This window comes from Meles meles, chromosome 20 (assembly GCF_922984935.1).
Source record: "Meles meles chromosome 20, mMelMel3.1 paternal haplotype, whole genome shotgun sequence".
NCBI lineage: Eukaryota > Metazoa > Chordata > Mammalia > Carnivora > Mustelidae > Meles > Meles meles.
In genome coordinates this window covers 55,128,626-55,154,853 of record NC_060085.1, presented here as the reverse complement: position 1 = coordinate 55,154,853, position 26,228 = coordinate 55,128,626, and the positions used below count along the sequence as shown (strand labels likewise).

General features: G+C 45.4%; 1 protein-coding gene across 9 annotated transcripts in view; it reads left to right on the top strand.

The window, feature by feature from the left end:
- The window catches only part of TMEM40 (transmembrane protein 40), a 58,330-nt gene extending 32,626 nt beyond the window's left edge, over positions 1-25,704 (top strand). For 4 of the 9 annotated variants that reach the window (XM_045990814.1, XM_045990813.1, XM_045990812.1 and 1 more), the window contains exons 2-12: positions 4,340-4,446; positions 9,154-9,234; positions 9,888-10,016; positions 16,520-16,573; positions 19,276-19,314; positions 19,684-19,716; positions 20,080-20,127; positions 23,989-24,060; positions 24,142-24,216; positions 24,726-24,788; positions 25,545-25,704. In XM_045990814.1, the coding sequence (XP_045846770.1) occupies positions 4,422-4,446; positions 9,154-9,234; positions 9,888-10,016; positions 16,520-16,573; positions 19,276-19,314; positions 19,684-19,716; positions 20,080-20,127; positions 23,989-24,060; positions 24,142-24,216; positions 24,726-24,788; positions 25,545-25,564 (639 nt within the window). In that variant the 5' untranslated portion in view covers positions 4,340-4,421 and the 3' untranslated portion in view covers positions 25,565-25,704. The remainder of the gene's footprint in view (positions 1-4,339; positions 4,447-9,153; positions 9,235-9,887; positions 10,017-16,519; positions 16,574-19,275; positions 19,315-19,683; positions 19,717-20,079; positions 20,128-23,988; positions 24,061-24,141; positions 24,217-24,725; positions 24,789-25,544) is intronic. The other 5 variants (XM_045990817.1, XM_045990818.1, XM_045990816.1 and 2 more) reach the window with 3 other exon arrangements.
- Positions 25,705-26,228: the final 524 nt, after the last annotated feature.

Below are 26,228 nucleotides of genomic sequence, written 5' to 3'. Positions count from 1 at the left end.
CGGGCCTTCCTGCAGGTCCTATCAACCGAGTCCCAAAGTTCTTTGCTAACTGGATGAATCAGGTAGACATTAACTGGAGGAGAGCACTAGAATGCCAAAGCTGAAAGAACCTTACAGAAGGCAGCCCAGCTTCTCTACATATGGGGTAACTGAAGCCTAAGGCAATCCAGCAATGTGTTTGGAGGGGCGAGGCCAGAGGCAGGCAGGGAGAGTACTTTAACACTCCAGGAGAGGTTCTGGTAGTCTTGAGTGGACCACGCTCTGCCCAGCATGTGGTGGTTTTATCAACAATGCAAACTTCCTTGAGCCACAGCCTAACCCTAACTTTGCTCCTAATAGCAGCTCCCTGAGTGGAAACCTCCAAAGGGGAGAGAGCTGGAAATCTGCCCTGTCAATAGTACTTCTAAGGAAATTGGATTATTAGCCAAATTGGGGAGACATTGAGCATGGGCAAGGAGAAGGGATATTCTCATTTACTAAGTGCCATTATTCTGGGCTTGTTATAGGCACAATATCATTTAATCCCCACAACACTCTCAGGATATATATTAATACCCCATTTTATAGATGGGAAACTGAGGCTGAGAGGAACCAGGCATCTAAGGGACAGGGATAAGAGCACAGTACAACCAACTTCACAGCCCTCAGTTCCCTTATTAGCTCTCTTGGGAAGGAGGCAGTGGGAACAGAAAGACCAGGCCTCTTGAAGGAAAAATGGGACAAGCTTGGACTTTGGCTGGCTGAGGAGAAAGGAGCCAGGGCATCCTTCCTATCTTTGGAGTTTGGGGGCCCAGGAACGTGATGGAGTCAGAGAGGGAAACTGGTTTAAGAAAGATGTTCGGCCTCTGCAGGGTTCCAGGCTGTGGCAGGCACTGGGGCTAGAGACTATGGCAGCCTGAATAATGGCCCCCAAAGATGTCTGTATCCTAATCTCTGGAAATGGACTAAGTAAACTTATGTGGCAAAGGAGAATTCACATTGCAGATGGAAGAAATGTTGCTCATTGGCTGACCTTAACACAGGGAGTTGATCCTGAATGACCTGGGTGGCTCAATGTCACAACGACACAAGGGTCCTTAAAAGTGGAAGAGGAGAGGGGCACCTGGCTGGCTCAGTCAGTACAGGTATTGGAGAAACAGCAGCAGCAAGGGACAAGAACAAGGAAACGGATTTTCCGCTAGAGGCTCCAGAAAGGAATGCAGTCCTGCTGACCCCAGGGATACCTGAGTTAGACTTCTCACCTACAGAACTGTGAGAGGCTAAATTTGTGTTGTGTCACAAGTCACATTCCCAAAAGGGACAGGCTGATGGTCTTACCTGGGTACAGGGCAGTGACTGCTTGTCCTGGAGCTGTGTCAGCTAGACCAGGATACATTTGAAATTAGGGTGTATGCCTGTTTGGGGTGGCTTGGGAAGCCAAAGGAGATTCTAGAGGACTTTGGTATAACCTCCAGAAGAAGGGACTTCAATCCCAGGTAGGCAAAAACAAGCATCCACCCTTAGTCAGCTCTGTTCTCTGCACAGCTGCTGTTTCTGCTTCCAATTCCCTTAACCCCTTTACTGCCCTGGGCCTGTTTTTGTGGTTCATAGGCACAAGGCTGCAGTCTACCTCCAGGGAAAGGGCCATTCACCTGACATTCAAGTCCAGAATGATTTTCCCCAACCTCGCGGGCTTCCTACCCCTTCAACTGCCTGCCACCCACTTCCTCTAGTAAAACTTTATCCCATTCTGCCTTTTGCCACCTGCTGAAATCCACTCAGTCCCCTCCTCCAAAGTGGGGCAACAGGGGAGGGTAAGCAGCTTCTGAATCAAGAGTCAGGGCTCTGGAGTCAGCCTTGCCCCTGAGCTGCCTTGAGACCTTGTGCAAGTTCTTCTCCATTTCTGGGTCTCAGTTTCCCTGTCTATAAAATAGGACAAGAATCCCCTGTCTGCCTCCCTCCTGGTTCACATGAGGATCAAGTGAGCTGGGCTGGGAAAGCACTGTGAGGCTGTGATGGCTGGGTGTCCCCTAGTGTCACTCCCACTCTGGGCCCAGGCCCTTGTGACAGCAGGAGCTTAGGAAATGTGGGCTGAACTGAAGGGGAAATCCAGTTTAGCAAGACCCGTGGGTATAGAGGCCCTGGCCCCACCAGTGACTCAGCAGGGCTGGGCCTTTGGGAAAAATATGCTACAAAGTCAGGCATTCTGTTTCCTTGTAGGACCAGCCTCGGATTTGGATGGTGGTGGGGAGCACCTGTGAGAGGGGATTTTAGGGGTCTCTAAATCAGAGGGATTTAGGGAATCCCTAATAGAGGGAATAGGGCTTCTCTGCTGGGGACAGGGGTTGGATTTGAGTCCACACATCAGCTAGGAGACCTTGAACAAGTCACTTGTCTATATGAACCTCAGTTTCTTGCTGCATAAAATACTTACATTCATGAAATAAGGTCTTGGGGAACATGCCATGTTCTCTCTCCTCCTTTTGCTTTCTTCACTTCTCCTGTCTCAACACCCCGTGGTCCATCTTGCTTCAGAGTGCACACACTGTGCCCTTGAGCTTTGGAAGCCCGTCCCAGAAATCTGTCGGCCAATGCCTGATGCGCCACCATTAGGTCTGCCCTTTTGAGTTAAGCATTGCCCTGCACCCCGAGCCTTGAACTTTAATTTTTTCAAAACTCCATTTCTCCTTTCTCATAACAGAAATGTGGAGGGGGAGGGATGGGGCAAGGACATTAAAAGGAGAAATGGGGTTTCCCCAGGTCCCACCTCCATGATAATTCCATTTCCCTCGCTTATGACAGATGAGCTGAGCAAGTGCCTGAAGCAGTTCCCCTGGCCATGAGGACACTGCTCGGGGCTCCAGGATGACTGACTAGAGCCAAGTCAGCATCATTTGCATAGCACCCCCATGACTTAGTGGCTTCATTCCTGGTACTAATGACAGGGGCCTGAGGAGAGGTGACAGCTTCACTCCTTCCCATCTCCCAACACGGACTAAGCAACTCCCTTTGCTCAGCTGCTTCCTAGCTCTGGTCCCAGGAAAGTTTCTTAGTCTCCCTGTACCATCGAGAAAATGGGCACAACCACAGTGAGCCATCACAGAGTTGTGAGGAATATGTGAGATGACACCTGGGATATGCTTAGAGGGTTGCCTGGAAGATGGGAAGTACTTGGTTGCTGTCGTCACCACCATCATCATCATTTTCATCATCATCTTCATCATTTTTGCTTTTTCCCAGGCCTGGTGCAGGCTTCAGGTGACACAGAAATGAATCAGTTTCAGTCTCTCCCCCGATGGGTTCAGGCTCTGGTGGAGGAGACACACCCTGCTGCATCCTGAGCAGAGATTTGTGTGTGACTAAGAACAGTGGCCCTGGAGTTGTGCAACAAGGTGCCCTACCCTGAGGAAGAAGAGTCTGGCACAAGGCAGAATTGACGAGGCTCAGGAGAGCGATATGCCTGGGGACCAGCTGGGGGTTCCCGCTGGGCCTCCCCCCAATCTCTTTCTTCTTTAGAGTTGTCTTCAGCAATTATTTCCCATGTAGGACAAGGCATTTTGCCTCTATGCCTTTGTACATTGTCCCTTCTGGCCCTTCTAAACTCACTCCAGCACTGTCTCCTTCAGGAACTTTCCCTGACTGACCCTGGTCTGACTTGGCCCCTGGGCTCCCGCAGCTCCCTAGTCTACCATGAAATTCCTTGAGGACAGGGATGCAACTTGTTTACCACGTATTCCCGTTTTAGCACACAGTAGATGCTCAATTAACAGACGCAATGTAGGAGAGGGAAAGTGTGTATCAAAAATCTGGACTCGAAGTTTCATTTTTCTCAAATAACAAGAAAACAGGCAGCTGTTGGCAAGGACTCAGCAGCTCAACAACGTCTCCACATTTGCTTTGGCTTTTCCTCATGGTCACAAGGTGGTCACTGGGTGCTCTTGCCATCACATTTATGTCCAAGGAAGGGAGGAGAGGCAAGACACACCACCAGCACTGTTGGCTTCTTTTGTCAGAACCTTCCCAGAACCCTAGCCGACTTCAGCTACAAGGAAGGATGACAAAACTAGTATCTAACTGGGACTGGAAGAACAAATTGTAGTTTCATTAGTAAGAAAGAAGGGTAGGACTGATGAGAGCAGGGAGGATTAAGGGTGTGGGGTAGGAAGGATGAGGACTGGTTAGGTAACTAGCATAGGGCTTTCTAAAGGAGGAGATGTTTTAACTGTGCTTGGAAGGTCAGAAATAATTTTGACAGAGCATGGGCAGGGCTGGGGCTAGACACCGAATATCTGAGGGTAACAAGAGGTCTGTAGAAGAGGAACCTCACGTTCACCGAGCACTGCCATCTTTCCTCCCTTAGGTACTACCATCACCAGTTCACAACTGAGGTAACTAGAGCCAAGAAAAGGGGACCGCTCTGCCCAAGGTCATCCCATGTGCAGATGACTGGAATATGGTTGAACCCTGGTTAGTCTGATCCCAAAGTTCATGGTCTTGCCACTACATACATACTGTCTTGATGCCACTCCTGTTGTAATAATGAACAAAACTGCAGTTCTGTTAACAAGAAAGGGCAGGGGTGCTGGGGGAAGGAGGATTAAGGGAGTGGGATAAGGAGGGTGGCATTAGTTAGGCAAATAGCACAAAGTTTCATGAAGGAGGTGGCATTTGAGCTGTGCCTGAAAGCTCAGATACAATTTTGACAATAAGAAAAAATGGCCTAGATCTGGAGACCTGAAATCATCTCATCTGGCATTTATTCCATACCTGCTCTATACCAAGCCCTGTTGTAAGCGCTTTACACGTTTTAATTCATGCCATTTCACAATGACACTATAAGATAAGCACTATTATTGTCCCATGTTACAGCTGAGGAAACTGAGACAGCAAGAGGTTAATAATTGCTCAAGATCCCATGACCAAGAGCATTAGATAGGATCCAAGCCCAGATGGTCCACCTCTGAGGCACAGGGAAGGATACTGCCTTGCCAAGGTCTTCATGGATTGAGAGTAGATTCTGTACCAAAAACAAACATACAAAAATCCCAAACTCATAGATACAGAGAACAGATTGGTGATTGCCAGAAGTGGCAGTGGGGGGTGGCTAATATGGGCAGTCAAAAGGTACAGGGGTACCTGGGTGGCTCAGTGGGTTAAGCCTCTGCCTTCAGCTCAAGTCATGATCTCAGGGTCCTGGGATCAAGCCCCGCACAGGGCTCTCTGCTCAGCAGGGAGCCTGCTTCCTCCTCTCTCTCTGCCTGCCTCTCTACCTACTTGTGATCTCTATCAAATAAACAAATAAAATATTTTTTAAAAAAAGGTACAAACTTCCATCAATAAAAGAAATGAGTCATGGGGATTAATGTACAACATGATGAGTATAGTTACTAATATGGTACTGCAGGGGGTGCCTGGGTGGCTTAGTTGGTTAAACATCCAGCTCTTGATTTTGGCTGGGGTCATGATCTCAGGGTCATGGGATTGAGCCCTGCACAGGGCTCCATGCTCAGCATGGAATCTGCTGGAGATTCTCTCTCTTTGCCTCTGTCCCTTCCCCTGCTCATGCATGCATACATGCACGCACTCTCCCTCTCTAAATAAACCTTTAATAATAATCATAATCATAATGTATTGCATATTTGGAAGTTGCTAAAAGAGTAGATCTCAAAAGTTCTCATCATAAGAAAAAGAATTCGTAACTATGTATGGGAAGAGTTGGGAACTAGACTTACTGTGGTGATCATTCACAATGTATAGAAATATTGAATCATTACGTTGCACACCTGAAACAAATATAATATTATATGGCAATTACACCACAATAAAAACTTTTAATACAATTAAAATTTTTAAAAAGAGTAGATTCTCTAGACCAGTGCTTCTCAATGAGTGGGGGTGATTTTCACCCCCAGGGGACATCTGGTAATGTCTGGAAACATTTTTAATCATCACGACTGGTTGGGGGATGCTACTGGCATCTAGTGGGAGGCTCAACATCTTACAATGCATACAACGGCAAAGAATCCTCAGGCCCAAATGTCAGGAGTGTTGAGGTTGAGAATTCTAATCTAAACTAATCTGAGAGCAGTGAAGCTATCCCCTCTCCCAGTTGAGGACTTGAACTCAGAGCTGGGAGAAGAAATAGGGGAGGCTTTAAGATTTTATTTATTTATTTGAAGGGAGAGATCACAAGTAGGCAGAGAGGCAGAGAGAAAGAGGGGAAAGCAGGCTTCCCGGGGATGCGGGGATGCAGGGCTCAATCCCAGGACCCTGAGATCATGACCTGAGCCAGAGGCAGAGAGACAACCCACTGAGCCACTCAGGCGCCCCTAGGGGAGGCTTTAAAATGAAGCCTGTGCAACTCAGCTATGCTGCTGTAACAAATAGACCGAACCACAGGGCTCAAATAAAAGAGAAGCTTATTTCCTGAGCACATAGCTTATCAGAAGCAGGTTCAGGTGGCCAGGCAGCTATGTGTGTGAGGCCTGGCAAGACTTAGATTTCCTTTGACTTCTTGCTTAGGAATTCCCTGGGGTATTGACTTGTTTTGCATGATTGAGGTAGCTCACAGCTCCCATCCCCCCACCCCTGAGTCTGCTGCTCCAGCATACACAAAAGCAGGAAAGAGGAAGTAGAAGGCAAGCAGATATGTCCAGGGCTGACACTAGGCTGTATTGCCTGTGAAAGCAGATCACTGAATCATTAAATCTTTAGGAATTTTGGGAGCTGATTGTTAAACCCAACCATTATTTAACTATAAAACTGTACAATTAAATAAATTCTATTAAAAACAAAGTTAATAAGTACTCAAAGGGTATCACTTCCTGATTTATTTTACTACCTTCTACTATTACCTAGGCACTTGAGATTTTCATACCTGTTTTATCAGTATGGTGGAAACATTGTATGGTATGTTCTATGGCAGCCCTTCCCAATTTCACACTCCATGACCACAGGTAGTTGGAAATCAGCCATGGTGGGAGTATTTACACCATGGGAATCAGTAAACTCTGCAAATCAGAGCTCAATGGTTTTTTGTGGACTGTCTGCGTTTTAGAAAGTGATCAAGAACACACTAATAATGCAGGTTGAACCTAAAAACCACATTGCACCTATAGCCATTACATTGTGAGTAGCCTAAAAATCGAGAAAATATTCCTTCAGACTTTGAAAACTGATTCAATTCAGCATTGCTCATATCACTGTCAAACTATGGCAAGAAATGTCTTAGTCGATTCACTTTTTTCTTATTCATTAATGTGAAAGAAAACAGCAGCTAACATTCACACTGGAAATACTCCTGTTCATCACTGATGTCGGCAAGTTTTTTGCTGAAACTGGTATTCAAAAATATATCAGATTTTGTGACCCTGTTGTTGGTAATGGACTTACAAAAACTGATAGTGGGTTTTGCACGAAATTCCAAAGCACTCTGAAGTTATAGTTGTATTGAATTTGTAGTAAAGAGTGCTATATATTTTATTATTTGTAAACAATATGCTATATGTTTTTTACACCAACAAAATTTATAACGTGTGTGTGCGTGTGTACTTTTTTCTTCCTGGAGAGCCATTAAACATTCCGGGCACACTACCACGCATATCCCATCCACCCACATTCCATGAGCAGAAATGTAGTCAAATGACCACACTTAGCTTCAAAGGATGCTAGCAACCATACTCTCTAGCTGGCTGGCCCTGTGCCCAGCAAAAATAATGGCTTTGTAAGGGAGCCGCACTCCATGTGTTTTCCCCAGGGGAGAGCGCTAACTGACTGAAGTTAGCCATTTGGATCTTCCAGAGTCACCATTACGGCCTTCTTGTGGCCTCACTGGCTGACCTCCAGAGTTGCCTCTAGTTCCCACTCAGAATTTCAGGAAAGGACAGAGTGTGGTGTCCTGAAGGGACAGCTTCCCAAACTTTGCTTGTCACTTCAAGTGCCTGCTTTCTGCACTTAGGTTCACTGCTTGCATCCATAATCCTGACAGGCATGCCGGCAGGGACAGACTCCAGTTCTGTGCCCCCAGATCAGCGTTTTAGGGTGTCTTAAACAGAATGTGGGTTCTAGAGTGCCTCTATAAAATAGGGATAATAAAAACGTACTTGCAGGGTTATTGTAAGAGTCAAATGAGACAATCTTTGGGGGAAGTTTTGTTGTCTAGAACCTACAGTTCAAATGTGAGGAGCCATGAATCCCAATTCCTACCTGACTGGTTTGTGACAGCCTCAGATAAGCCTTTTGTAAAACCATGAAGGACTGCACTGAGACAAGATATGGGCATATTACATAAGGAAAAGTTATTGGTGATTTTATATTTAAAAAATGTATTTTAGATTTTATTCATTTATTTGAGAGAGATTGAGAGAACCAGCGTATGAGGGAAGGGGCAGAGGGAGAGGGAGAGAGAGAATCTCAAGGTGACTTCACATTGAGATTGGAGCCCAATGCAGGGTTCAGTTCCATGACCCTGAGACCATGATCCAAGCCAAAATCAAGAGCCAGACGCTCAACAGCCTGAGCCACCCAGGCGTACGTCCCTGTTGATGATTTTATTATAACAAAAACAATACTGTTGAAAATTTGGAAAATGGAAAATAAAAATAAGAAGTTAAAAATACCCGTAATGCCACCACCCAGAGATAACTACTATTTATATTTTGATATAGCTCCAGTAACTACTAACTCAGGCTCTTGTGTGCTTATTTGGATCCCTACCTATGCCCTTGGACTCCTCAATGAGATCATGTTGAAGAAAGTCCCAGATGTCATATAATATCATCATAAAAATTTCAGTATCCTTACATTTAAAGACACTTCAAATCAATGTAATCTCAATATAAATATCGCCTAAAAAAAATACTCTGGTGGAGGTTGTTGATAATGAGGGAAGGCTATGTGTGTTTGAGGCCGGGGGCATGTTTGTTAGCTCTGTTTATACCTTCCATTCAATTGTGCTGTGAACCTCATACTGTCCTAAAACCTAAAAATAAATAAGTTATTAATATTATCAAAAGATGACCAATTGCTCAAATTTCCCTAATTTAAATAAGTTATTCACTTATACTTTTGAGTATTGGGTGTTTGTCTTTTCTTCTTTATTTGCCAAGCTCTTTATGTGTTTAGGGGATTAACTAAGGTGGTACTAATTAATTACTTATTATTTTATTCCTCCAGAGAAAATCATGGAGATGTCAGGACCTTCCTCCCAGACTCCAGATCATAGTCGAGTCCATGGAGAAACAGAAGATCTAGACTGTATGTTTGCCTTCTCTCACCCTCTGGGCAAAGACACGTGGGAGGTAGAGTCCAGCAGTGGGTGGAACCGAAGAAGACCTTGCTCCCCTCATGCGACATAATGGCTCAAGTCACAGCTGAATCCTCTAGAGAAGTAATGTTTTACACACACACATGCTTGGTCAGTCTGTCCCCTAGAACGTTCTAGCTTTGGGGACCTTCAGTTGCTCCCCAAATCTCAAGGGGGCTCTGGAGGCTTGGGCTGACACTAAGGAGGGCCCTGAGAAGGCAGGAAGGTTCCTGCACTACCCCAGAATTGGGGATGAAAAGGTTCACTTAGCCAGATCGTACCTGCCCTGTAATTTACAGTGAATCCTAAGTTGGCAACTATTGTACACAGTCTAGTGGTCTCTGGGCAGAATGGGACGCTTAGAAGGCCCTCTCTGGTTTCCATATTCAGAGAAATTTATGCTTTGGGGCTTCCTTGAGCCGCTGGGGTCTCTGAGAGCTCTGATATCCTGCACCTTCCGTTGGCCCTACTTGTTTGGGAGAGCATCCCAGATAATCCAGTCATTCCTGGCCTCCAAGTCCAAGTAGATGCCTGGGGTGGTCTTGGTGGTCTCTGGGGTGGGAAAGACAAGAAACACTCATCCTTTTCTATTTGTGCCTCCCAGATGAAGAGACGGATTTCCACAAGCCAGACCGGGAAGCTGGACTCTTTTCTCACGAACAACCTAACAGAGACAAGTCTTCTACCTCCTCTTCCTCCTCCTCTTCCTCCTCATCATCCTCCTCTTCCTCAGGTATAGCAATATTAACGTATATGTATACATATATTCACAGTATTATTCAAGAAAAGCATTTACATGGAAAAACAATGCCCTAGAATCTCCCACCTTGATACTTTAATTCGATTTTTCCATATCCCCTTCCAGACCATACCTAACAGAACACATAACTTGTACACAGTTATAACTACCAGACAGCTAATTTTGTTCTCTGTTTACAATGTTTGCTGCTACATCCCAGGTATTCTGACAGGTTATTCTATTATATGTTTACAGCTAATTTTCATGCTTACCAAAAGGCCCCTCAAGGGGCTGCGTGTCATGTAAAGTAACATTGAGGTTTATCAGGAACTCAATGCATCTGTCTGCTCAAGCAGCCTGCCTAGACCCAAACCCTTTCTTTGCCACTCACTAGCTATGTGTCCTTGGGTAAATTGCTAAAGCTTACATGCCTCGGGTCCTCATCTGGAATTTGGGAATGATAACAGAAGTTACTACCTCGTAAGATTATTGTGAGGATTACATTTTGTACACATTTCAAGTCTTAGAACCTAGCACATTGTAAAAGCTCTAAAAAAAGAACTGTACAGATTATCCCCCAACCTTCTACCAGTTTATCATGCTCATAGGCATCCTTGCTCAAAGGCTTTTTTACTTTTTGAATTTTTGGCACAAATTGTGTCCTCAGCATCGATTCCCCACAAGTCCTTCAGTGGGTTAACAGGAAATGAACACTTCCCGTTGGGCCTTGATTACAAATTGCCACATTATTCTCCCATGAAAATGGAATGTCCTTTCATTTCTGTTCTCTTAATTCAAAATGTTAGGCTGAATGGATAGCAGCAGCAATGTCATGGCTGGCTTTCACTGAGCACTTACTATGGGCCAGGTACCGGGGCAAGCACTTTACATGTAATAACTCAGTTTATTATCAAAGAGACCCGCTGAGGAAGGAGCTATTATTATTATTTCCATTTTACAGGTGAGGAAACTGAGGCACAGGGAGGCTGACTGACCTGCTGTCAGAGGGCTCAGTAACCAACTCGGGATCCCCGGAGGTCTTTCTGGGACTGGGGAGGCTAAGGGGTGGGCTCTGGTTTACTCCTCCATCAGAATGCCTGCACTAAGATATGCTTTACAGAGTGGGCTTGGGCCTGAGGTTCTATTTGGAAAAAGAATTCTCAGGCTAAATCCTAAAAAATGCTCGCAAAGCCCTGGCCTCACATCCTCACGTTGCAAATGATGGGACTGAGGCTCAAGACCACAAAATCTATGCTTGTTTCTCCAGACAGAGGAGAGTGAATGATTGGTGGTTCCAGTGGGTTTATTTGTAGCCAGTCTCCGTGTGGGACTGGAAAGGAAGCCACTGCCCTTATTATTATTTTTTTAAAGACTTTATTTATTTATTTATTTATTTTTGAGAGAGAGAAAGGGAGAGACAGAGAGCTTGAGCAGGGGGAGGGGCAGAGGGAGAGGCAGAAGCAGACACCCCTGCTGATCAGGGAGCCTAACATGGGGCTTGATCCCAGGACTCTGGGATCATGACTTGAGCCAAAGGCAGACGCTTAACCCACTGAGCCACCCAGGTGCCCTGCCACTGTCCTTATTAAAAAGTACAACTGACCCTTGAACAACATGGGGGCTAGGGACCCTGACAGGCAGTTGAAAATCTGTGTATAACTTTTGACTCCCCCCAGACTTAACTACTAAAGCCTACTGTTGTCTGGAAGCCTCACCGAAAACATAAGCAGTGATTGCTACATATTCTGTGTCTTGTATGTATGATATGCGTATTGTATCAGGTATATTGTATTCTTACAATAAAGTAAGCTAGAGAAAAGTTATCGAGAAAAGGAGGAGAAAACATATTCATAACACGGTGCACTGAAAAATCTGTGTGTAAGTGGCCCATCCCCTGCTGGGGTAGCCCTGGAAGAAGAGCTTCCAGGTGCGAGGGCGCTCTTGCCTGTCCTTTTGTTTCTCCTTCCTGGGTGGGAGGTGACATTTTGTCTTCCGATTGTGGTTGATCCTCAGGGATGCTGCTCTCCTACAGATGTCCTCCCCCAAGTATGGCTCTGAACCCCTTCCCTCAGGTCTCCACATTGCACATGGGACACTAAGAAAAAAGCAACAAGAAAATAAACAGAAGCACAGAGACATACTGATATCAGGATTCTGATCTCTGGTCCACAGTGGCTGACCTGCTGCTAGAACTCAGACCCTGTCCATTCTTTGGGCCTGGATGGCTCCCAAGGCCCCAAGCCTGGCTGGGTACCTCACTGAAGGCCCAGCCTTCCTCCACACACAGGACCCGAACTCATAGTCTAGCATCCAGTACTGCTCTGCCTACATTTCTTTTTGTTTTTACTGTATCCTGTTGGTTTCTAATTAAAACTTTTTATTGTGAGAGGCACCTGGGTGGCTCAGTCAGTTGGGCGGCCAACTCTTGATTTTAGCTCAGGTCATGATCTGAGGGTGGTGAGATCGAGCCCCACGTCAGGCTCTGTGCTGAACATGGAGCCTGCTTAAGATTCTTTCTCTCCCTCTCCCCCGCTCATGTGTGTGTGCTCTCTCTCTCTAAACAAAACAACACAAACTTTTTATTGTGAAAGATTACACATAGAAATACTGTAGAAAATGTGGAGCATATAAGGAAGTAGAAAGAACAAAAAATCATCCTGTGCTCTGTCGCCCAGAGATAACTACTAAACACATATTAGTGTGTTTCCTTACATTTATTCAATAAATATTTGTTGAGCGCCAACTATGCGCCAGGCTTTGGGATGGATACTAGGGGTACCAGCAGCAAACTGTGACTCTTTCTGCCAGGGTTAATTTTTTAAGTAACTGAATTAGAGAGCACATACAAAAGTTGTCCTCTGGGGCGCCTGGGTGGCTCAGTGGGTTAAAGCCTCTGCCTTTGGCTCAGGTCATGATCCCAGGGTCCTGGGATCGAGCCCCGCATCGGGCTCTCTGCTCAGCAAGGAGCCTGTTTCCTCCTCTCTCTCTCTGCCTGCCTCTCTGCCTACTTGTAATTTCTGTCTGTCAAATAAATAAATAAAATCTTAAAAAAAAAAAAGTTGTCCTCGTTTTAGACAGCATATAATTGTATAATACCTTTTATAAAAAATACTTTTTCTAAATAAATCTTTTTGTTCGTTTCTTTTAAAGATTTTATTTATTCATTTGACAGAGAGAGAGATAGCAAGAGAGGGAACATGAGCAGAGGGAGTGGGAGAGGGAGCAGCAGGCTTCCCACCAAGAAGGGAGCCCAGTGCGGGACTCAATCCCAGGACCCTGGGATCATGACCCTCGCCAAAGGCAGATGCTTAATGACTGAGGCATCCAGGAGCCCCCCAAAATACTCTTGATCTCAGCTCAGGTCTGGATCTCAGGGTCGTGAGTTCAAGTCCCACGCTGGGCTCCACGCTGGGCATGGAGCCTACTTTAAAAAAATTACATATTATGAATATATCATAGAGAAAGCTAAAATAATGTTCATTTGCATGTGATGGAGGTTGTCCCTGGCAGATAGAATTTGGAGTAATTTTTTGTTTTCATTTTCTGTCTTGTTTGATATTTTGAAAAATGCAATGAAAAAGCCTTTTTTTTTTTTTTTAAAGATTCTATTTATTATTTGAGAGAGAGAGAGAGTGGTGCATGAGCAGGCTGAGTGTCAGGCAGGGGGAGAAGCAGACTGCCCACCGAGCAGGGAGCCCAACACGGGCGGGCGCTTGATTCCAGGACACAGGGATCATGACCTGAGCCACTTAATCAACTGAGCCACCAGGCATTTGAAAAAGCCTTTTTTTTTTTTTTAACACTGATTTATAAAATACAGAAAAGAAGAAAATAGAAGCCAACCCAAATCCTATCCTCTGAGATAAATACCACTGTTGTAATCTTGATGTACTTCCTGATACCTTTTTTTCTGTATCTAGCTGAGATTACATATGCACTGATTTTAAAGCACAGTTAATCTGGCTTCCTGGAAGTTTGCAATTTATCGATTGAGCAGGGGCTCCCCAAGCACACTGAGGGATATCAGCACTGCCAGAACCAGGAACTTCCTGCAATGCTGGTCTTCCAAGAGTGCAAACAAGTCTACCATTCTTCAGGTCTCCATCAATCTCCTCCTCCAGGTACCCTCAGAACAGTGAGGACCCAGGCCTTGTCCTTCAGGAGCTCAAGATGGTTGGAGAGATGAACACCACCACCCCTCGCCCTCAGGCCCACCGTGTCAAGCACAGACAGTTGATGCCATAGTAACCCCAGATGAGGGAGGGCCAAGATGAGCATGAGCTGGGGCAGTTGGAAAAGCCTTCCTGCCCCTTAATCTTCAAGATAAAGGAGAGAAATGGGAAGGGCCTTCTAGGTGGGAGCAAACAGAGTCAGCATGGTGTGGGGACACACCCCTGTGCTTGTCCTAGGATACCTTGGATGACCTTCTCTTATCTTCATGAAAGCAGCAATGGAAATATTAAATGATTTGTCCAAGATCACACAGAAAGCTTGTGGCCAATCTCCTACCACCCTTATCCCCGCAAGAGCTCTTTTTTCCCAACCACACTCCTCATATAAGCTAAATTCTGAGAACACCAGAACAAATGTATTTCAGGCTCATTCCAGACTGAGGTTCCCCTACAGCTTGTGTTTGTTCCCTGCAGAGAGCAGTGATGAGGACCAGCACCCAGGAGTGACTGGGAAACATCAGCAAAGCCAGGGAGCCGTACACCCGCCAGGGACAGCTCACCTGGTAGGCAGTAGGCCTTGCCCTTTCTCCTTTGCCCACCCAGTTCACTACTGAGTTTCTCAGTGGGACTGAGCGTGCCTGCAGGCACGTTATAGGGCTGTTCCTCTCAGCCCTATAATAGGCAGCAGTAGCAAGCAGCCTAAGGTCCAACACTGGCAAAGAACACCCTGTCCTGCCTATAGCTCTGCTCTCACATAGCTCTGAAGTAAACGAGAAAGACGTCAAGTTGTATGATTCGTTTGATCTCATACATGCTCTATAAAAATTCACACATACGTGGTGATAAATAATACTGGAAGGAAAAATAGCAAAATAGCATTAGTGGTTATCTCTGGATGGTTAATCATAGGTGATTTTTATTTTTGCTCTTTTGACCTGTCTTATACTATAAATATTATATAATGAGTATGTTCTATTTTGACAACCAGAAGAAAATTTTTGTAAAAATAAAAATTTTAAGTAAATTTTGGCCAAAATGGATTGTGGGAAGGAAAAGCATGGGGGAAAAAGCCTAGGTTAATGCCTAGGATGGAACCTGGCACACATGAGATACTTAATAAATGCTACCCTTGAAGCTGGAGTTGTGGTATGGGTTATTTTTCTTTTCTTTTTTAAAAGATTTTATTTATTTATTTGAGAGAGAGAGAGAGAGCACAGAGGCAGAAGCAGAGGGAGAAGCAGGCTCCCCGAGAGCAGGGAGCCCAATGAGGGACTCAATCCCAGGAGCGTGGGATCATGACCTGAGCTGAAGGCAGAGGCTTAAGCGACTGAGCCTCCCTCTGGGTTATTTTTCTGAAGATAAAAGCGATTGGTAGTGCCTGGGTGGTGCAGTTGGTTAAGCATCTGATTCTTGGTCTTGGCTCAGGTCTTGATCTCCTACTTTGTGAGACTGAGCCCCTCCTCAGGTTCCATGCTCAGTGAGGAGTCTGCTTGAAGATTCTCTCCCTCTTCCCTACCCGCCTCGCACATTTGCTTGTGCACGCTCTCCGCTCTCGTTCTTGCTCTCTCTCTCTCTCAAATAAATAAATATTTTTAGAAAAAGGATTAGGGTTGGGGCACCTGGGTGGCTCAGTGGGTTAAAGCCTCTGCCTTTGGCTCAGGTCATGATCTCAGGGTCCTGGGATCCAGCCCCACATCGGGCTCTCTGCTCAGCAGGGAGCCTGCCTCCTCCTCTCTCTCTGCCTGCCTCTCTGCTTACTTGTGATCTTTGTCTGTCAAATAAATAAATAAAATCTTTAAAAAAAAAAAAAAAAGAAAAAGGATAAGGATTGCATGCTTGGGTGTCAGATCTGGGTTTGAACCCTGGAATTTCCACTTACTGACTATGTTACCTTGAGGGAATAATTTAACTTTGTGAGCCTCAGTTTCCTTAATCATAAAATGGGGGAGGGAGAGGTACTAATACATTCTTGATAGGATTTCTGTAAGGATCTAATGAAATAATAAATATAAATTATTTAGTTCCATATTATATCTAGTAAGTGCTCCATAAATGGCAACGCTTTTTACTGACTTTGAAGGAGGCCCACTCAGACCCTCAATTCTTTTTCAGAAAACTGACCACAGTCACCTCTGAGTGTGTGTGGGGATGTAGACAGGGTAAAGAGGAAGTATTTGTAAAGCTGCCTTGCCTCTTGAAGACTGCCTGGCTCACCCCCAGGACATACAAGGACTGTGTTACTTTTTATTCCGATGTGAGGGAGATGGAAGCTACCCCCAGGGTGCTGTGATGGGGAGAGCTGACTAAAGGGTTTTCTCCACTCAGGTGCTGAGCATGAGGAGCCTGACCTTTTGAAGGATGAGCTTCAGCTCTATGGAGGTAAGTCATTGTCCAGTGGCTTTGTCGAAAATAGAGTTACACAAAGGACATGAGTACTTTGAGCTTTGTTGGACAGAAACAAGTTCATGAGGGTGCTTCATGGCTGAAAAGTGCTAGGAAAATATAGGAGACATGGCAAGATGAATGGTTAACATTGGCAGATGGAGATGGAGGCAAGCATTTTCTGCCATGGTGAGACTGTTCTGGATTCTCTTCTGAACTCTAACCTTGACTTGTAGGGTGACTTAATGCAGTCACCCACTCATTCTAGGCCTGAACTTCCCAGCCAGCAAAATGGAACACGATTAGCACCCACTGTCTTGGAATACTGGGCTGTTTTCAGGTGCACAGGAAAATTAAGGCTCTCATCTCTAAAAAACTCATGTTACGGAATAATTCTCTCCAGTCATCGTGATTATTACAACAAGGAGATATAAACATTATGGCACTTGATTTGGAAGCACTTTGATGAAATGGGGACAATTTGTAGGAATGAACCAGATTGCCAAAAAGACTAACAAACGTTAAGAAAACCGAGTGAATTTGTTTAATCCCTGGGGTACCTGGCTGGCTCAGTCAGGAAAGCATGTGACTTTTGATCTTGGGGTTGTGAGTTCAACCCCCATGTTGGGTGTAGAGATTACTTTTAAAAAAATCTTAATTTTGTTTAATGCAACATTTCTATAATCTATGTAGTTTCCTAACACCTGATAATAACCCAGGAACCAACAAGAAACACAGACACATTCTAAGAAATAGAAATGAAATATATTAATTTCTGCATCAAGATATTACCCATGGCTGCCTCTGGGTGGTAGCATTGTGAATAATTTTCACACTGTTTTATTTGCTTAACTGAATTTTCTTTCTTCCTTTTTTTTTTTTTTTTTTTACACAAAAGCAAGTCTTACTTGGTTTAGAAAAATGTTTTTAATTACTCAAATAGTGTAAGAATGGTTTCACTGAGTGTAAAGTGACAGAGAGAGAGAAACTGTTACATTTACATGTATTTTTAAATGTTTTTGAGGACACCTGGGTGGCTTAGTCAGTTAAGCATCTGACTTTTGATTTTGGCTCAGGTCATGATCTCAGGGGGCATGAGATTGAGCCCCCTACTGGGTTCTGTGCTCAGCATGACGTTTGCTTCGGATTCTCTCTCTCCCTCTGTTTTTCCCCTACCTCCCTCAAATAAATAGATCTTTTAAAAAGTGTTTTTGGGGTGCCTGGCTGGCTCAGTCAGGGGAGCATGAGACTCTTGATCTTAGGGTTGTGAATTCAAGCCCCACATTGGGTGTAGAGGTTACTTAAAAATGAGGTATTTTAAAAAAGGGTTTTTTTTCTCATCATAAAAGTAATTCATATTTACTGTTGAAAACATAGATTTCACCACAAACTTGTGAATCACCTTTCCCCCCACCAAGACGTTGGAGGTTACACTCTTAGAGTCTCACTTCATGCCTTTCTAGTAGGAATGTTCTCCTTACCTTCAGCACTGGCCACTCTTGGGTCATATGCTGATGATGCTTCTTATTTGCATATTAGCCCTAAAGACAATCCAGCATGTTGATTTTCATGTGCCGAGGGCCCCCTTCTGGTGTCTGTGTCTTGGCGCTGACCCAAACGATGGAAAATGTACTACTGGTGGTGGGGTGGGGGTGCTACACGGGGTCCTGCCTGCCTTGAGGGGAAGGATCTGACAGCCTAGGAGAGAGATCCCCAGGAACTAACATAGGCACCAAGAATCAGGGTAAATTGGTAGGCCACCCTAGACCAGATTAATGGGGAGGCTGCTGCTTGGGACAAGTACATAGGGCTCACATCACCCTCAGCAGCACAGACAAGGAGCTCAACACTCAGGGTGTGGAGCTGTGGTTCCCAGTGTGCAGCCTGGCTTGGCTCCCATGAACTCAGGGCCTGGTGAGGCTGGGTCCACGTGGCTGAATGTCACCATCTGCATCTTGCATAGTCAGGAACGGGCACAGGTGGCAAACTGGTGCCCATGTGTGTGCAGGTGTGTTTTGTCTGGCTCACAGAGCATTTATTATTATTATTTTATTTTTTTTACTACGTTTCTGGTTTTTTACAAGATTTTATTTTTTTATTTATTTATTTGACAGGCAGGCAGAGAGAGAGAGAGGGAAGCAGGCTCCCTGCTGAGCAGAGAGCCCGATGCGGGACAGGATCCCAGGCCCCTGAGATCATGACCCGAGCTGAAGGCAGAGCCTTAACCCACTGAGCCACCCAGGCGCCCTATTATTACTACATTTCATCAACTCATACTTTTTCACATTTAGACATCTCTGAAATCAAGATGCATCTTAAAAATCACTGACAACTTACAATTAAAACTGGCAGTGGTTTTCCTTACATAGTAATGTGTATAATAATGTCATGTTTCACAAAGGATGACATCTTTGATTCTGTGGAGTCCAAGAGTTTCCAACCTTTTTTATAATCAAGAAGTGGATGTGAAAACCTGGATTTCTGGCTTCTCGTGGGGAATTGGATAGCCTATAACACTAGCGTGGCAGATGGGTGGGGGCTGCCCCTTTAGAAGGAATAAGCTTCCAGCTTGCTCCAAACACCCACTTGGCCCACTCAGGTCACCGGCAAAGTCTCTGAGTGAGATCCACCTTCCCCACAGTGCAACTTCTTCCCACCCAGAACGTAAGGGATATGTAATTACTGATTTTCCTTCCAAGTAGGTGCCCCTGGAGAGGTGGTGCCCTCTGGAGAATCTGGTGAGTAGCCTCTGGAGAATTGGGTGAGAGGGGGTGTCAGTGCTGATGATAGACAGGTCTGGGCACTTTCTTTCCCCTGGGAGAGCCAGCTACTGTTGGGGTTCATGGGTGTAAGATAGGAACTCCAAATCCACTTGGGGTCCTGGGGCTCTGACCTGGGCTCAACCAGGCAGGGGTCCAGTGCGGATTAGAAAAGGGTTTCAGGCAAGAGGCAAAGAGATTACAGCCAGAAACTGATAGATGGAAAGCTCCTTTGAGGGCTGCAGAAATTGACATGGCATTTTCAGAGGTCACCTATTTCCCCCCTGGGTTGGAGGCACTTAAGGTCCCAACCTAGCCTGCCACTGATGCTGAGTTTCTCATTTCCAGGACTCCGAAGACGAGGCTCTGACCCAGCAAGTGGTAAATAACACAAACTCTGAGAAGAGAGGAGGAAGGGCCTGGATTCCGGGGGTTTAGGACAGGGCCAGACAGCCTGAGAGGGTGGGTCAGTCACAGCAGGGATGCTGTCATGCCAGAGGGTCACCTTGATTCTGGAAAGGGACCTCTAAGTTCAGGAGAAGGGAAACAGAATGCAGACTCAGGCCTGTGCAGAGAAGAGAGGGGTGAGTGGGGGCCCACAGCTTTGCTCTGACTAGTCCTGCGCTGAGTGCCCTCCTACCCAGGAAGAACCCAGGAGAGTCAGTCTCAGTGAAGCAGGGAAGAGAAAACCCCACCTGCCCTCCCTCATCTAAGTTCAACACTCATCTCTCTCCTGTTCCTAAGGAGAAGTGGAGGCCTCCGAGTTAAGAAGACTGAATATAAAGAAAGATGGTAAGGAAATTCGTGCCCCGAAGCTCCTTCTGCCTTTGGTCCAGATTTCTATGGGTAGAAAGTCTGCCCGGTGGCCTAGAAAAACAACGATCATAGCCCACCTCTGTTGTGTCCCCTGTTTGCAGATTCCTCAGCTTGCAATCCCCTCAGGAAGGTGGTATAATGACTCCCATTGTGCAGATATGGAAACTAAGGCTTAAGGATGGAGTGTGGACTTTCAGCTAGCAAGTGGCACAACCTTGGGCTTGAACCCTGGTCCTGGGTTGTTTCTGCTATATGTGGAGTCAGAGGAATGATAAATGCCCCCTAACCCTCTGGCCACGAGGGGGAGCTGATAGGGAGAGCGAGGAAGCCATGAGATTAGATTAGCCTTGACTCTAGAGAAGGAGCCATTAAGAACTAGAAGGAACTCTTTCACTCTAAGCCTGGGGTCTTTGGGGATTTCAGAGAGGAGGGTGAGAAGGGGGCAGGAGACCAGGGTGTTCGATTAAACAAATGGCAGTTGTCCTAGAAAATCTGGGGTTGTTGCAAAGCCCCACCTTCAGGGAGTGGGAGACTCTGTGTGAGCCCCTGACTCTGTCTCTGTTCAGCTAAATGAACCAGCTAATCTTCCCTGGGCTATGAAATGTGCCTCATTGGACTAAAACCAAGACTCCTAAAGTGCAGGACAGGACATTATACCCTAAAGCAAGAAGGTGATTCCCCTTTCCGCTCTCCTCTCTAGAGCATGATCTCAGTTTGGAACCCCTGTGCCTTTAATGCCACCCTGACCCTTGCTCATTGCCCTTTGGACACAGACAGCAGAGCCTCGTCTAATCTCGGCCCCTCCGCTGAGTCGAGGGCCCTGGGTCATCTCCCCAGGGACTAGCCCAGCACCTGACTAAGTGCAGGAGGGCCTCATTCACAGAGCACACCTGAACAACTGCTCAAGGCACAGAACCCACTCTCAGCGCCTCTCCTTGGAGAACCCTCCAGGCCTACAATTCCACTTCTGGGCATGGGGTCCACAGAAATACGTGCACAGAGATTCATGTGTCGTGGTATTTGGTGCAGCATTAGTAACAGCAAAAAAGCAGGTGCTTCTAGGTTCATCAGTGGGGGACCAGACAAATAAATGAGGTTAAGTTTATACCATGGAACACTATGCAGCCTTCCAAAGGAACAGGGCAGATCTACATATGTTCTGAGATGGAAAGATGGCCCTGCTCTATCTATGAGAGGAATGATGGAGCTGCAGATGTACACACTGGTCCTGCTTTTTAAAAAAAATTCAAGTATAATTAACATACAGTGTTACATTAGTCTCAGGTGTACAATATAATGGTTAAGTAATTCTATATATTACTCTGCTCATCATGATAAGTATACTCTTAGTCCCCTTCACCTGTTTCACCCCTTCCCCCACCCACCTCTCCTCTGGTGACCATCAGTGTGTTAAGAATCTGGTTCTTTTGTCTCCCTTTTTTCTTTGTTTTGTCTCTTAAATTCCACGTATGAGTGAAGTCATATGATGTTTGTCTTTCTCTGATTGACTTGGTTCACATAGCATTATACTTCATCCATGTTGTTACAAATGGCAAGATCTCATTATTTTTATGGCTGGGTAATATTCCATAACATATACATACCATATTTTTCTTTCTTTTTTTTTTTAATATTTTATTTATTTATTTGACACAGAGAGAGAGATCACAAGTAGGCAGAGAGGCAGGCAGAAAGAGAGAAGGGGGAAGCAGGCTCCCCGCTGAGCAGAGAGCCCGACGCGGGGCTTGATCCCAGGACCCTGAGACCATGACCTGAGCCGAAGGCAGAGGCTTAACCTTCTGAGCCACCCAGGCACCCCATCCCATATTTTTCTTATCCATTCATCCTTTGATGGACACTTGAGTTGCTTCCATAATTTGGCTGTTATAAAGTAACAGTAGACGTAGGGGTACATATATCTTTTCGAATTAGTGTTTGTTTTTTTTTTATTATTTGAGTAAACACCCAGTAGTGGAATTACTGGATTGTATGGTAATTCTATTTTTAATTTTTTAAGGAACCCCCATAATTGGTTTTCCACAGTGGTTACACCAGTTTTCATTCCCGACAACTGTACATGAGGGTTCCTTTTTCTCTACACCCTGCACATAGTTGTTATTTCTTTTCTTTTTTATTTAAGCCATTCTGACAGGTGTGAGGTAATATCTCATTGTGGTTTTCATTTGCATTTCCCTAATGATGAGTGATGCTCATCATCTTTTTACGTGTCTCTTGGCCATCTGGATGTCTTCTTTAGAAAAATGTCTGTTCATGTCTTCTGTGCATTTTTAATTGGATTATTAGTATTATTATTAATATTGGTGTTAGGTTATAAGAGTTTTTTTTATATACTTTGGATATTATCCCTTATCAGATATATCATTTGCAAAAGTCTCCTCCCATTCACTAGGTTTCCTTTTTGTTTTGTTGATTGTTTCCTTTGCTGTGCAGCTTTTTATTTTGGTACAGTCCCATTTGTTTAATTTTGCTTTTGCTTCCCTTACATCAGGAGACATGTCTAGAAAGAACTTGCTATGGCTGATGTTGAAGAAATTACCGTCTATATTTTCTTCTAGAAGTTTTAAGGTTTCCTGTCTCTCATTTAGGTCTTCCTTCTATTTTGAATTTATTTTTGTGTTTGATGTAAGACATCATAAGACAAAACATAAGACATAAGACAAGACAGTTTCATTCTTTTGCATGTTCCTGTCCAGTTTTCCCAATACCTTTTGTTGAAGAGACTTTTTTTTTTTCCATTGGATAGTCTTGCCTCCTTTGTTGATGATTAATTGACCATAAAAGCATGGCTTTATTTCTGGACTATTTTGTTCTATCTATCTGGCTATCTATTTATTTATGATTTTATATATTTATTTGACAGAGAGAGACACAGCAAGAGAGGGAACAAAAGCAGAGGGAGTGGGAGAGGGAGAAGCAGGCTTCCCACCAAGCAGGGAGCCTGACATGGGATTCCATCCCAGGACCTTGGGATATGACTTGAGCTGAAGGCAGATGCTTAAGGACTGAGCCACCCAGGCGCCCCTACTTTGTTCTATTTATGTGTCTATTTTTATGCTAATGTCATACTGTTTTGATTACTACAGCTTTGTAGTATATCTTTAAATCTGGGATTGTGACACCTCCCTGCTTTTGTTTTTTGTTTTTTGTTTTTTTTTTAAGATTTTACTTATTTATTTGACAGAGAGAGATCACAAGTAGGCAGAGAGGCAGGCGGGGGGGGGGGGGGGGGCGCGCGGGGGGAAGCAGGCTCCCTGCTGAGCAGAGAGCCCAGGGGAGACAAGATCCCAGGATCCTGAGATCATGACCCAGGCACCGAGGCAGCCCCTGCTTTTGGTTTTTTTTGAATGTGCATATATATGCCTGGAAGCTATCTTTAAGGAGGGGGATTAGGGAGGGAAAATGGGGCATTGTGAAACGTTTAGGCTTGACACATTTGCATTTTTTACAATTGCATTTAATATTCATTTGACAAACAAAGTGTTGGGCAACCCTGCATGCCTGGCAGTACTTTAGTCTCTGAGCAAAATTCGTACCTACCATCCTACTGAGAGGGACAGAGAATAAATCTGTTTCACATTTTTTTCTTTGTTTTTTGAGAATAAGGGTGGAAATAAATATATAACAAGCTGAGTGGTGTCAGTGTCAGAAAAATAATAAGAGATAAAGACTAGAAAGGAGTGGGGCTGGGGTGATTTTTCAGCTGGGTTCTGAATAAAGTTACATTGGAGCAGAGACAGCACTGCTTTTAGTAACAAAAAGAAGAAAGAAGAGAGAGAGAAGGAAGCAAATAGTAATTCCCCACCTCTGCCTTTACAGATGAGTTTTTCCATTTTGTCCTGCTTTGCTTTGCCATTGGGACCTTGCTGGTGTGTTATCACTATTATGCAGGTGAGGACCGTGGGAACAGGTGGGGGGATAGGAGGGTCCAGACTTGCAGGCTGACACTTCTCTCCCTTGCTGCCCTTGCAGACTGGTTCATGTCCCTTGGGGTCGGCCTACTCACCTTCGCCTCCCTGGAGACTGTTGGCATCTATTTTGGGCTGGGTAAGCTCCCCCTCTCCACACACATACACACAGACTCTTTAGGGGTGGTGACTAGACGCCCACAGATGCCCATCGAGGGTCAGAAAACCACCACATAAACATTTTTTAAAGATTTCCTTATGCTCATGTTTTCTTCCTGACCGCTTTCAAGGTCACAGTGAGGTCATTGGCAAAACCCCATGGAAAAAATGGGCAGCTCCACAAAAATGCGACAAAAACAGTTTAAAGTGGCAAACAAACAGAATTAGCCAGAGATGGAAAATAGGGCAGTTCACGGAGCCGGGTATGGAATTCACTGAGTTTCCTGGTACTGTTATTGCTATTGGAGGTCATTGTTTTTAATAATAATAAGTCCAGTACTATTATCTAAGCTCAACCTGCTGCCTGAAATTCCACCGCTAATCCCTGTGTGTGTGTTTTAGGCTTTTGTCTGCAGGTGGGTGGGGGGTGAGCCTGAGTCCCTTGTTTGGGGCACAAAGCTCAAACTTCTTTTCTCTGTTTGTGAGCAGTTTACCGGATCCACAGTGTTCTGCACGGCTTCATCCCGCTCTTTCAGAAGCTTAGGCTGATGGGTAATGTTTCCATCCTTCTTATGTTCACCCTCTTCCTCCCTATCAGCGTCTTTGGTTGCAAACAAGGCTTAGGAAAGAGCACAGGGTCTGGAGTCAGGGGCCTGGGTTCAAGGCCTGCTCTTGCCGATTCACCAGCTCTGGGGCCCAGGATCATCTTTCAGCCTCCGTTTCCTCCACTGGACAATGGGTATAGTAATACCCACTGCACAACGGTGTTATGAAAAGCATGTGAGAAACGGAGGTGAAAGTCCTCAAGTGTAGAACACAGTAGAAAAGTGAAGGGAATCTGGGTGTTCCTCATTCTCTCATAGGCCTTTACACCTACCCAAACACCACTTTTGCCAGGGTTTTATTTGCCTCTAGGTATGCTGCAGTTCTGTTGCACGGGACTGATGAGGGAACTGAGGCCCAGAGAGGTGAAGCGATTTATCGAGGGTCACACAGCTAATGTGGTTGGGCTAGGCTAAAGGAGATCCTCTTTCTTTCTGACAGCAGCTCTGTGCCTACCATGATGTCTCAAAACTGAGAGGCCAGGGGGCTGTGCGGCTCTGTGCTGGGGATATCTGTCTCCTATAACCTATTTAATTTATGAAAGGGAAATTAATTGCAGTGGCTGCAGGTCACAGAGAGCCATGGCTTCTAGGGTGACAACATTATCCAAGTTGTGTGAAGTATTTGGGCAACTGGGGGGAATGGTGTAGATGACGCCTTGCTGCCTTCAGAATCCCATGCCATCTTGTGGGCTTTGCTTTCCAGGATTCAGGAAGACCGACTGAGGCCAGTGCTGGGCCAGCAGCCATGCTGGGCCCCAGTACGACCACCACTGCTTCTCCTGAGTGCACAAGGGCAGAGCCCCGTCCTGGGAGACACGCGGGCGGGCCAGTCTCAAGCAATAAAGAGAGCACTTTTCCTTCCATGTAGTCTGAACGTTGACACCAGCCTGGACCCAGGCATCATTTGGGCAGTACTGGCATGCAATCCAGCTGCCAGGTTGGAAGGCAGAGGAAAGGTACCAGGCCTATGCCCTTCGTGGTTCCTGGATCAGCAGGAGGATTCAAGGATGTTACTGCTCTCAGAAGACAGTAGGAGACCCCTGGGCCCTACAAGCTATAATCCGTGTGAGCCCCTGATTCCTCTCAATTCGCCAAGCCATCCAGGTGGCCTCTAAGCCTTACAGAGTCATCCAAGGAAAGAGAACCTACTGCCCTGAGGCAGGGAGCCCTCATGCCAGGCCCCAAGGGTAAGCCTAATACAGGGAGCTGCTGGGGACTGAAGCCACAGCATCAAGGCATCTTCTCTAGCCCCATTGCCTAGTGCCAGCCCTGCTCCTTTGGGTTCCAACAAGAGTCAAATAAACGTTTTCTTCCCTGGACTAAAAAAAGAGTCAGCTAAATGTTCCTTCAGGTTTCTTGAGTATGAGAACACATTTGGAGTCTCCTT